This window comes from Grampus griseus (genome assembly GCF_964374135.1).
Source record: "Grampus griseus genome assembly, chromosome: 5".
NCBI classification, from domain to species: domain Eukaryota; kingdom Metazoa; phylum Chordata; class Mammalia; order Artiodactyla; family Delphinidae; genus Grampus; species Grampus griseus.
The window spans coordinates 114,667,526-114,681,219 of NC_138998.1; the positions used below are offsets into that span (position 1 = coordinate 114,667,526).

Genomic DNA, 13,694 nt, shown 5'->3' on the forward strand with positions numbered 1-13,694 from the left:
TAAGTAAAGGCCAAATAGTGATTACTTGCATGATATTTACAGGATGATTTCAGGGTCCTATGTAGACATATCATGTCAGAAAGGAAGCCAAGTTAACAGTTGACAGTTAATTTATCAAAGCACTGAGATTCTGAGTAAGTTTTCTTCCTCCTTTCTTTTAATTATCTTTATTGTTTTTAGGATTTTTTTTTCAATCTTCAAGTAAGAATTAATTCTTCACCCTGGTCCCACAGCTTACAAAGTACAGCCCTGATACAAAATACAAACATTGGATCCTACCACAATCACCCAGCAGCCATCCTCAAGAATTCTGGCTTCAGTAACAAAACTTGCTATATTCTTTCCAGTATGCCTTGGTATAGTTTGTTTTCTCAAGTTCAAATGCCTTCTGCAGTCCACTTAAAACCTGTGTCCATTTTCAAAGACTTCACTAGGGACCGCTTCCTAGGTATATAAACTAATTCTAGTACTCTACTGTATCCACATCCATGCATGCATGCATGCACTCACTCTTTCAAAAAGTATTTTATGAAGAATACAAATTTCAAATCCCAATGATTTATTCATTTACTCTTTGGAAGCAAAGAAATTAGTCTTCCCCCTTAGCCTGGGAGCTTCTGTAATGAAGTTAGTATGTTTTAAATCACCTCTATAGTCATTTTATTTTAAATGTTTGTTGAATAAATCCAAAATCAATTCATAATGTCGTGCCCTGTTAAATGAAGGAACCTCCATAAGCAAGAGGTCAACGCCCCTTGCACACTAATCTTACTTATTGTCACTCACTCTCCCAAGGTCCCAGCCGGATCCGGGGCGTGGCGAAGGCGCGCTGGGCGGTTACCACGGGGTGCTGGGGGCGTGGCGCCGCAGCCTCGCTCCGCCCCTTGCGCGCTTATTCTCGTAGCCGGCTCCGCGGCTGAGGAGAAGGGTCGTGGTCTCGAGACGAGGGGTCGTGGTCTCGAGGCCTGCTCCGTTCTTGGGCCGAGGCGAAGGCATGTTCCCTGCTCAGGAGGAAGCCGACAGAACGGTGTTTGTGGGAAATTTAGAGGCCCGAGTGCGGGAAGAGATTCTTTACGAGCTGTTCCTTCAGGTACTGTCGGTGGGGAAGGGGTGGCTGAGGGGCAGGGCGCGTCGAGCCGGAAACGCAGCCAGAGGGGCGGGCCGCACCTGAACCATCCGGAGCCCGGCCCACTTCCCGCCCCATCCTGTGCCTTGGTTTTAATTTAGTTCCGCTTTGGCGCACCTGTCACCAGGTGAGCAACTGGATAGTGAAGTGACAGAGTGCGCCCCGTCCCCATCCCTTCCGCATCCCATCCCCACTGCAGAGTCCTGGGCTGAGCAGTGACTGGGCCCCCTTCAACCCCCAGCCCTGAGTAAGGGCTTTTCAGAGGCGCTGCCTGGGCCTTGGGTGTGTTTAGGCAAAACACAAAACAGCCCTGTCGCTGTCTTGCTTCAGGTAATAAGCACCTCACGTCTTACATCCCGCGAAATGAGAGGAATACATTTTAACATGTTTCCATCTACATTACTTATTCCCCCCAAGCCCTTTTACACGGCAAGTATTTTTACTCCAGAATGATAAATGAGATTTGAAATGATTTGGGCAGCCAAATCGTGACTGTGACCAATTGATTCCCTGGCCAGTTCCCTTTATTTCATACCAAGAGGATCTTATGAAAACTTTTCCAGACCTGGTACCTCCAGGATTAAAACTCCTGTCCCCTGTAAACACTCACCTACTGTATACACATAGGTCTCACTTGCTAAAGAGATGTCTTCATTCAGCCATTCATTTAACCATTTAATGATCCACAATTATGTGACAAACAGTAAGTAAGGTGCTGGACATACAAATTTAAGAGACAGCCCTTGGTCTTCCTAAAAGGAGAAATTTCAAATTAATTACCATGATTTAAGATAATCTGCAAAAAAGAAAAAGAGGGACACATAGTACAGAAAAGTTGTTTAGAGTGTGAATTCTGATGTCAACAATGTGACTTTGGCCAACTAAATGAATAGCTCAGTGCCCAGTTTCCTCAAATGTCAATGGGAGTAATAGTATCCACAATATGATGTGGTGTGAAGATTGAATAAACTAATCCGGATAAAACAAAACTGAACCTGGCCCTTACTAAGTGTTTGCTGCTGCTGCCACTACTCATATCACTACTATTACTATCAATAATACTACTGATACTAACATCAAGAGAAATCAAGAGTGACTTCCTCCTATCAGAATAAGGGCAAGTTCAAAGGGAGCAATAGCAAAACTAAATATCAAAGGCTAAGTATGAGTACCAGAGGTGAAAGGCGTTCTTTATATAGTTTCTAAAAGGCTCTACCTTCATCTCTGAACTAAAGCACCCCTCTGTTAATTACAGATACACACAATTTGATAGAATTTCCTCCAGGAACTCAGTTACCTTTCCTGGACATAAAACATTTTTATTATTTGAAAAATATTGTTGATTTTAAGGCTTTTATTCTTCTAACTTGCCGTCTTTTTTAAACTCGCCCTTTTTAATCTACTCTAATATTTGTCTTTTCCTATGGTTATGTTTTTCTCCCCGTATTACTTGAAACTTACCATTTTAACGTAAAAAAAAGGGGGGGGGAGGAAGGGGGGGGAGGAAGGGAGGGAGAGAGGGAGGAAGGGAGGGAAGGAGGGGGAGAGAGAGAGAAAGAAAACTAGTTCTTTTTCTCCAAGAGGCTTCTTTCATGTTGAGCCAACAAAAAAGGAGCAGAGAGGACTGATGAGGGGAATGGGATAGGCATGAAGGCCCCCATGCACATATATTATTTCTAGTCAGTAGGGACTGGATCTATATCAGTTGTATGTGGATCTACAAGATAGATAGGTAGATCTCATTGCTTATAATTTCTCCCTAAACAAAATATTCATCTCTTTTAACAGTTCAGACAACCAAGCATATGTTTGTTTTTTGCCTAAGCCCTTCTGTATTCTAGAAGAATTTGTTAAAGTGCGGTATCTTTTAGGAAGGCTTCAACCCAGCAGAAGTTAGCAGATCTTGACAACTGACCACACTGTTTATGTGTTTCATTCTGTTTTAAAGAGACTAAAAAGTTTTGATGTGATTGTTGCTACTGGCAAGCCTTCTTGTTGGACTTTAAAAATGCACGGGCATAGTTTTGAATTTGTGAAACTCAAAGCATGTAAGCACATTCTGTCCATTCGCGATTTTATATATTTAATATCAGCAGTGGAAAAGTACTGATTAAAATTGATTTATTTTATTACTATATATAGTTATCCTTTTTACTGGTTTCTTTCAAATTTCTGCTTATCCTTGGAAGAGTGGACATCAGTTTCAATATCTTTGTACTTTTAACCAAGAAATACTGAAGTAGAGATTTCAAGGGGAAAGATAATGAATTCAGTTTCAAATATGTTGAGTTTGAAACACAATCACATGGAGGTCTCTAGGAGACTGTCTCCATGAATGAGGCATGAGTGGGAAAAATAGATTTGTTGATGCAGTGGCTCTTGAAGACAGAAGGGAGGATGAGCTACTCTCTGGGAAAGTAGAGAATAAAAAAAGAAAGATTGAATCTTAAAATACAGCATCGTTTTGAAGACGATAATTAACATTTTTCTTTAGACTAGAAACAATTTCTTAATGTACTTATCCAACTCAACAGAGATCAGTAATCAATCATTAAAGTACGATGGAAAACTATGAGCTGTTCACCATTAACTCTTAGGTATTGTGAGTCTTGGTGAGCACTTCCTCAAATCACTATCATGGTGGAGAGGTAACATTCTTTTGGTTGTAATTAACACATTTTACAATAGTTGGCTCTGCATTTTTACTCTGTATTGCTAATTATAGGTTTTATTATCAATAAAATCTGAATATTTTCAATTTATTTTATTCTATTTTAATGATACACCATGGAGTAATATTCTCCTGTTGTTGGATTTAGAGCCTTCCTCATTTTTCATTCTTATAAATAATGCACCTACCTAAAAGTGTTAAACATATTAAAATATTTTTCCCTTTGGGAATATTTACCAAATGGGATTACCAGATCAAAATAGTTTCTATATAGATCAAAAATTTAGTTTCTCCTGTGAAAATGTTTAATCTTGTCAGAAAAAATTAGACTTTGATGTAATATTACCAGTTTCTTTATGATAAGTCAAAGAATATTGGGTTTGTCATTTCAATTATTTTTGAGTTATACACTGTTAATATGTGTGGAGACAAAGTAGTATTTTAACCTTAGATTTAAATGCACTCTAAATTGTTTTGTTAGGCCTAACATAAGGGTAACATATCTTTCCTTTTAAGATTTGGAACTATTACCTAAAATTTCCTGATCTTAACACCATAAATATTTTTTGATGAGCCAGAAAAATGCCAAGAAAGTGTAAGTATGATATTTATTGTTAGGGAAATACATTATTAACAGAGCTGTTATTGCTAACAGATTTTTTTTTAGTCTAAAGTTGAGTATACTTGATTTTCTCAGTGTAAAAAAAATCTTTAGATTTATGAGAAAATAATTTTTAAGTTTCTTACAGGCTGGGCCATTAACCAAAGTGACTATCTGCAAAGACAGAGAAGGAAAGCCGAAGTCTTTTGGGTTTGTCTGCTTTAAACACCCAGAATCAGTGTCTTATGCCATAGCTTTGCTGAATGGAATTCGTTTATATGGAAGACCAATTAATGTGCAGTATCGATTTGGTAGGTTTTGTCACTGATGAATCTTCCAAGTGTGTTTTGTTGGTGGTGCTGTTCCCAGAGGTGTAAACATTTTTGTTTTTTATATTATAGCCTAAGACCAAAACAGTGCCCCTGTAGTCTCTTAAAATTTCTCAGAACACATTCATAATGTTATGCAATTAGTTAATATTACCAATTAGGTTGCCAACTCTATAGCATCTTTTGTGTATTAAAATTTTAAATGTTCTATTTTAATGTCAGCCAGCAAATACCTATGATAGTTGCTATTGGCTGTTAAGAATTAAACAAATCTAAATGAACTGGGGACACACAACTCTAGCTTCTATATAGCAATGCTATTTGCTGATCTTCTTGTCAATGGTGTCAAATATCTACTATTTGGAAGATAAGGTGGGTGCCTAGTTCTTCTCCTGGTGTCATCATGCTATACATATCACCCTGGATCTGAGTCCCCGTAAAAGCAGCTGGCCAAAGGCTGACCCTTAATGGAAGAAAGCTTCCTGACATGAACGGCCTCAAATGCCTTCTCCTGCTACATGTCAAGAACTGATCATCTTCGATTAGATGCCCAGAGAACATTGTACTATTGCTCTAGCCCTTTCATAGTTTGAGGTACTGATAGAAGCAATGCTTATGCTTTTGCTGCAATGTTTGCAATGCTTATGTTGCCTACCTCCCCTAATGATTCAGGTTTATTGATGTATCTCTTGTTTGTTTGGTTTTTATTCTTCTTGCTTTACTAAAAAAAATAAATAAGAATAAGGAAACAATGCCTTTTTGCAAAGGAAAAGCATAACTTTGCATTTCGTTTTGTTTTATTTTGTCTTTGCAAAGATAATTAATTGCTTGCATCATGCTCTCACGTACTGTCCCGTTAACTCATACTGACTGGTAAAACGGGCCAGGCCATATCGTGTTCTGACACATCCCCAGCCAGCTGCTCATTATCCTGTCAGGTTGCATTCACTTTTGTCAGTACAGTTTAGAGAACTCATGCCTTCAAAACAGGAGGCAAATAACACTGATTATTTGCCATTTTTAGTTTCCAGGTGTGTATTTGCCATTTTTAGTTTCCAGGTGTGTAGAACCAAATAGCATCACCTGTCTTATGTGGCCCCATGTCAACATAATTCTTTTCTACACCCATTGCTTTGGACAAAGCTTGGTTATAATTCAGTCATTTATAGTGATGTAAACAACTTATGAATATTGGGAGATCAAAGATATATCCATGTATCTTATATGGAATTTTTTTAAATGGTTTAATGTGAGAACTCCAGAAACTTGTACCATGAAGTAATCTGTTATTCTGTTTCTTTTAAAGGGAGCTCTCGCTCTTGTGATCCAGCTAACCAAAGTTTTGAGAGCTGTGTTAAGATAAATTCACACAGCTACAGGTAATTAAAAATATTTTTTTCATAAAGGTAAAGCAAATAAATATGGTCTCACGCCAGGAAAGGTTTTTATATATTCTGAACTACTGTAAAACCTTACTGTTTAGACATAGGATAATATTAAGGAATTCATTTTTCCTGAAAACATGAAAAGCGACAGAAAATATTTTCATTTAAAGTTCAGTCAATATTTTCTGCAGTAGGTGGGAGAGATATATATTTGTGGCATTCTTTATAGGTTACTGCGTACTTTTCATAACTGTTAAATCACTTAAGCATCCAAAGTCTCATTGCGATGGATCACAGAGACACTATTATCCACATTTTATACTTGAATAAACATAGAGATGCAAAAGTTAACTAATTGCCAAGGGCACAAAGATGAAAAAGTGATAGTTGCTAGGCTTAAAATTAAGCCTTCTGACATTAAGCCACTCTACCGTTTATGTTACTATTTTTAAAAACTTCTCTATGGTAATTTTCAAAATATTCTCAAGTTTTGTGTAGGCTGATTTCTCGATGCAATGGTAGCCTGCAAGGACACTCTCAGTGCAGCTATCCCAAAGGTCGTGGAACAGAAATTCTCCCAAACCAAATAAGATGCTCAAATAACAGCATTTAGTAAAACAATTTAAAAGATACAGTCAAAAGCAAAAGGAAAGATACTGGATAGTGAAAAGCAAAAGGAAAGATAGTGGATAGTTAGCATAAATGGGCAAAAGGAGCATACTAGCTGAGTTCTGATTACACTAATATTCATATGCCCTGTTTCTCTCTCTGCTGCATCAACCTTTCCCACTGATAGTGTGGTCATGAACCCTAGAGTTGAGGTTTGAGTAACGAATTCCATTCAGATAGAAAGTTCCCGGAGCTAGTTTCACTCACTTGCTCTCTCAAAAAGACATAGGGGCAAATACACCTGGCTACAGAAGGAGCTAGGTACTCACAGGTTCTATCTGAGTTTCTTAGGCAGAACAAAAACAAGAGCAGCAAAACTGTTAGCCCATAGGTGCCATGATAAGTACTAGGTATTTCCTTTACTTTCTTTCTATGAGTAACAATCTTATTTGTTCCATCATATTTTCTATCGGATCTATCTGTGGCATCTCTTGAAACACACTAACTTATTTATTATGCGTATTTAATATATATTATGAATTCTGCCTGTGTCTCCCAAGCCACTTGCTTATTCTGTTTCTAACACGGTTTCATTGCTATCTCATAAGCTCGTATTAGCTGAGTTCTGGCTACACTAATATTCGTAGACCCTGTTTCTCTCTCTGCTGCATCAGCTGCATCAGTGTAGCTTACATAAAGGCTACCCTAAGCATTTCTTGTGAGTTTCATCCATCCCTGTTTTTTTATTGTTTTCTGTAGCAGAACTGAGTATTCTCCAGTAGGCTAACAACAGCTGAACCTCCCATGCCTGCTAATTATATCAGCCCTCCTAGGCATGGAAGAGTGGCCTCTTAGAACTGACAATTTCCCAGTCTTATCTTTAGGAGAAGTACTGCACTCCAAGTATAACACGGTGTTCTCCATGTCTTCATTCTCCCCAACATTTCTGTATCAGTGAAATAAAGACAAAATAGGTACTGAAACCAGACTGCCTGAATTTGAATCCTGCCTGTGCCACTTTATTAACCTTGGACAGATTATCACCCTGTAGCCCATCTCTAAAATGAGGATAGTACTTCAGAAGGTTATTGTGAGAATCAAATTTTATAATAAATTCAAGGTATTTAAAATACTGAGCACATAGCAAGCATCCAGTAAATACTTTCAGCAAATGTTAGCAAAAAGGGGTAGTGATTCACTTCCTTCATATGAGAGGAACTATGGACTCTTGAATTGAGCCGTTTATGTAATATAAAAGCTTCCCCTCTTCTTCTAGTGGGAAAAGATACCTCTTTTTTCTCAGGATTTTGGAAAAAACAAGCTATTGCTAGGTTTGGGGCAGAACAAGAAAGACTAGATAAACAGCTAGAAGATGGCAGTAACTTGCATTCTCTACTTATGATTGATGTACTCTTAATCATCACAAATTCTAGGGTAGAAGATCAGAAATATGTGTATATTCCATAATACTCCACTTCACTGGTTGTACCTTATTCTTCTAGTATGTGCTACATTATAAAGGAAGAATGGGAAAAGGTTATCATGTTCTAGAAGTGTTGTGCAGAGAAAAATGGTGCACTTGTTATACCCTATAGTCTTTCTTGGAAATGGGTTTTTATGCTTGTTATTGACTCTTAGGCAATAAATAGTTCTGTTATTAATAAATAGTTCCTGTATTAGCGTGCTAAGGCTACCATAAAAAGTACTGCAAACAGAGTGCTTAAACACAGAAATGAATTGTCTCACAGTTCTGAAGCCTCAAAGTCCAAGATCAAGGTGTCTGCTAGATTTCTTTATGAGGGCTGTGAGAAGGAGTCTGTTCTGGGCCTCTCTCATAGCTTGTCCCGGTTTGTTGGCAATCTTTGATATTCCTTGGCTTGTACAAGCATCACCCGGCTCTCCATCTTCATCTTCATATGGTGTTCTCCCTGTGTGCATCCGTCTCCAAATTTCCCCTTTTGATTATAATAAGGGTACCTGTTTAACCCATCCTACTCCAGTATGACCTCCTCTTAGCTAATTACATCTGCAACAATGCTGTTTCCAAATAAGGTCACATTCTGAAGTATTGGGAGTTAGGACTTCAACATATAAATTTTGAGTTGACATGGTTCAACTCACAGCTCTTCCCAATTTACATGTGATTCCTCTGTGGAGACAACTATGCATGCCCTGAGATTCACATAGGAAAGGTAATGGTTTTAGAAAGTCGGCAGCTGTTTTCATAACGGTGCTAATCTCACCACCTCTGTTACTGGGTTGTATCTTCCCCACTCTATAACTTCATTGCACTTTTTATCTTGTTTCTTTTCCATCACTTACCCCACACACATGTTCCAAACTCCTTGAACTCTACCTCCAAATCATGCTGTTTTATTTTTCCCCTTCCTCTCACGGAAAAATTATCTTTCACATCCTTACCTCCTATTCACTTCTTAACCCCATTGTTATGTGGAAGTTGTTCTTTTAAAGGTTATCAGGAACCTTCTGATCAACAATTGAGTAGCTTTGGTGCTTACCCAGTTTACTGTTCTGTAACACCCGACCCTAAGTATTTCCTTAATGAAATGCATCTTCCACTGGCTTCTGTGATACTACTCTCACCACTTACCAATGCCTATCAATCTGACTGCTTCCCTTTGTTCTCCTGCCTTTGCCTTTGCCTCCACCTGCCTGTATTAATTTCACCCTTCCCCACAGTAAACTTCCTGTCCTAAGATTAGTAGTATTAGCATTAAAATTGTGGAATACTATGGAGCAAGTAAGCTAATGACTAGCTGTAGAGTCTAGTCACTATGCATACCATTGGAATTTATTAGACATCTCCATAGAAGCAAATATTACATGTATAAATAAACCTTTAGGACACTACTGCTTTTAAATTAGGGATTGGTATTGTTTTAAATAGTGTGTGGAAGAAATCAGCAGATATTATGTGTTCATATTAACATCAGCAGACCATTTAGGAAAGAACATAATTTTTGTAGTTATACAGTGAACATTCCTTCAAAAATAAATTGAGAAAATTTCTACCTTTCTTTTGCTTTTTTTTTTTTGTAGAAGATTGAATGTACCCTTGGTGATTATTAAGAACTTGCTTTGCTTTCTTCATATCTAAGTGTTCTTTGTCTTTATACAACTATAACATTGATTAACATTTTCCTATCAGAAAGCCAAATGTGACTCTAAATATTGAGCTTTCAGTATGTAGTAATTAGTAAGACTTGTGGTACTGCAGTGTCACTACATTATCAGTGTAATAAGGATCGTGTGTTTAAAGTTATCTTAATTGAGTTCTTTTAGAAAAGCTCTTTTTTTAAAAAATTATGAAGACCTATCTTATTATAAGAATAAAGAACATTTATGCATAGGAATTGTAACTTTGTGTTACTTCTTTTACGTCCCCCAAGAAATGAAGAAGTCGTGGGCAGAACTTCCTTTCCCATGCAGTTCTCTCCAATTAATAATGCAGCTTTACCTCAGGAATATCTTTTCTTTCCGAAGATGGTAAGTTTGATATGCCTTTGGTTCAATATATAGCATGATACAAACTATAAAGAACATGAAAACTACTTGGAACTTAAGCTGCTCAAATCTAAACCTAGAATGAAGGCAGCAGCTGCCCTGAGTTCTATGCCCCAATGGCAGTCTGCTCTAACGCAATCATCTGAAATCCTACACATAGTATGTAAGCAAACAGCCAGTGTGTCAACAGAAAAGGAGTAGGTGCTAGTGATGATTCACTGTGGTACAAGTAAAATTTGACTATAGAGTTCTCATTTAAATTGATAAAGCCACTGTATAAAACAGTATGGAGATTCCTTAAAAAACTAAAAAATAGAACTAAAATAAATAAACTAAAAATAGAACTAAAAATAGAATATGACCCAGAAATCCCACTACTGGGCATACACCCATAACCCATGTACCCCAGTGTTCATTGCAGCGCTATTTACAATAGCCAGGACATAGAAACAACCTAAATGTGCATCGACAGATGAATGGGTAAAGAAGATGTGGCACATATATACAATGGAATATTACTCAGCCATAAAAGGAAATGAAATTGGGTCATTTGTAGATATGTGGATGGACCTAGAGTCTGTCATACAGAGTGAAGTAAGTCAGAAAGAGAAAAACAAATGTCGTATATTAACGCATATATGTGGAATCTAGAAAAATGGTACAGATAAACCTATTTGCAGGGCAGGAATAGAAATGCAAACGTAGAGAATGGACACATGGACACAGAGCGGGAAGGAGAGGGTGGGATCAATTGGGAGATTAGGTTTGACATAAATACAGTACCATGTGTAAAAGAGATAGCTAGTGGGAACCTTCTGTATAGCACAGGGAGCTCAGCTTGGTGCTCTGTGATGACCTAGATGGGTGGGATGGAGGGGAAGGAAGGTCCAAGAGGTAGGGGGTGTATGTATACATATAGCTGATTCACTTCACTCTACAGCAGAAACTAACACAGCATTGTAAAGCAATTATACTCCAATAAAAAAAGTGGAAAAAAATGACTATTTTAGAAGATGTGTTTTTAGAATCGAATAATTTCATTTAGTGAAACATTTTGGTAAAATGTAATCATCAATTACAAATATATTGCTTTTGGACATGGATATTTTTAAAAATAAATTTCTCCTTTTAACTAAAGGCAAAGATTCTCAACTGGTAGAGTAAACTACATTATTTCCGAAGACTCTCAAAAATATGGTTCTGGCCTAGAAATCATAATGATGGTCTATATTGTTAAAGGGGAACTTATGAAATTTTTTTTTTCTAACTCCTCATTTTATACATAATAAAATTGAGGTTCAGAGGTATTAATCAACAAGCCCAAGATTATACAACTTGTTAATAAAAGATGTGGGACTATAACACAGGTATTCTGATTCACAGGATGTGATTTCTTGCAAACATCCCACATACCTGTGAGCTTCAGATTTTTCAAATAGCCATTTTCACTTTGCAACCATAAGGAAAATTGGTAATTTAACCTTTAGAAAAATCTTTTCTTAGTTATAGTGAGATATTAATAAACTGCCAGTTCTTGTCTAAAACTGTCAATATCTTCTTTCTGGCATTTTTTTAATCTTTGATGAGATGAGAAATACACACACACACACACACACACACACACACACACAAGATCATGTTATCTCTATTAATCTTTAATCTACTTTGAGTTAAAAACTATTTTAAAAACAAGGAAGTGTCTATCTTAACAATTGAAAACTGCTGTATAATATGGTGGCCATCAGCCATCCATAAGGAGCTGAGTTTTAAATTTCTTTTTAATTTTAATTAATTTAAATTTAAAAACAGAGACTTGATTCAGTTATTGTAAAACTTTTAAGTATGTTTGAAAGAACTTGGGTAGTATATCTACTTTTTCAACTAAATTTTATGTAATCTAAATTCAGATGAAGTATTTTCAATGAAAATTTACCATCCAAATGAAATACGCTATAAAAGGCACACCAAATTTCAAAGACTTAGTATAAAAAAAGTAAAATGTATCATTAACAATTTTTATATTGGTTACTTGTTGAATTGATAATATTTTGGATATTTGGGGATAAATAAATTACATTATTTAATTGCACCTGTTTCTTTTTTTTTTTTTTTTCTTTTTTTTTTCTTTTTGCCGTATGCGGGCTTCTCACTGTTGTGGCCTCTCCCGTTGCGGAGCACAGGCTCCGGACGCGCAGGCTCAGTGGCCATGGCCCACGGGCCCAGCCGCTCCGCGGCATGTGGGATCCTCCCGGACCGGGGCACGAACCCGTGTCCCCTGCGTCGGCAGGCGGACTCTCAACCACTGTGCCACCAGGGAAACCCCTGTTTCACTTTTATTTTCATATTGTGGCTACTAGAAGACTTGAAACTACATACGTGGCTTACATTATATTTCGATAGGACAGCACTAATCTGTATTGTAGTAAGTTATACACTACCTTGAATCTTTATGTTAACCATTTAAGGAAACTACCATATCCCTAGTATGAAAAGTCACTGTCCTTCTTATACCAACACATGGTTTGGTTTGCCTGTAGTTATTTGTGTAATGAATGTAAACTGTTAACTCTTTTTTTTTTTTTTTTCCTAACTTTGTGGGCTTGTTTTGGTAGATGAATGTTTGTGGGTTTTTTCCACAGCAGTGGCATGCATATAATCCAGCACTGCAGCTTCCTTACTATGAGATGACAGCACCACTTCCTAATAGCACTTCTGTGTCTTCCTCACTGAATTGTGTTCCAGATCTAGAGGCTGGACCCAGCTCTTATGAATGGGCACACCAACAACCAAGTGACTCTGACCTTTATCAGATGAATAAACGCAAGAGGCAAAAACAAACCAGTGATAGTGATAGTAGCACAGAGAACAATAGAGGAAATGAATATAGCCAAAATTTCCGAAAGTGTAAGAAAAAAAGGCACTAGTATTTACATTCTAATGAAATGTATCTACACTGGTCTTCATTCTCTTAAAAGAAAACTCTGTATTCCACTAAATGACCAATTCCATGGCTTTCTTGTCTTCTTTGAAATATATAATAATATGACCTCTGATTTGCTATTCAATTTTTGTCTTGAATGACAAAAACTTAAAAATAATATAGTGTGCTTTTTGTATTTGTAATGGTGTTGTTAACAAGAAATGCTCTTTGAGTTGTTATATTTTAGTATTATAATGAACTTGCACTAAAATATTAATCAAAAGTCACTTACTGAGCACTTTTGTATTTTGTTATTAGAAAATATAAAACTTTCCTTAAAAAGGTTAATATCATCTACAATCCTATATTATTTTAAATTATCAATTTTCCCAATGTTATATCTTTGAGTTAAAAATTATTTAAATTATTTTCCTTCAGTATTTAAATTATCTTTCCAATTTTAATTCTCCACTCTCAAAATCTATTTATTTAAGTATATGTGTACACATTCTGCTTCAAATGCTAGAA

The 13,694-nt window shown here is 36.8% G+C and overlaps 1 protein-coding gene across 2 annotated transcripts; it reads left to right on the forward strand.

The window, feature by feature from the left end:
• Positions 1-994: 994 nt before the first annotated feature.
• On the forward strand, positions 995-13,170 carry RBM11 (RNA binding motif protein 11; the record flags this gene model as incomplete). 2 transcript variants are annotated; one of them, XM_082654822.1, is made up of 5 exons in its annotated part: positions 995-1,090; positions 4,547-4,709; positions 6,034-6,106; positions 10,132-10,228; positions 12,859-13,170. In XM_082654822.1, the coding sequence occupies 5 exons, from the start codon at positions 995-997 to the stop codon at positions 13,168-13,170; spliced, it is 741 nt and encodes a 246-aa protein (XP_082510948.1). The 2 variants fall into 2 exon arrangements, with proteins under 2 accessions (XP_082510948.1, XP_082510949.1); XM_082654823.1 differs by having other exon boundaries at positions 12,886-13,170.
• Between the last annotated feature and the right edge of the window lie 524 nt (positions 13,171-13,694).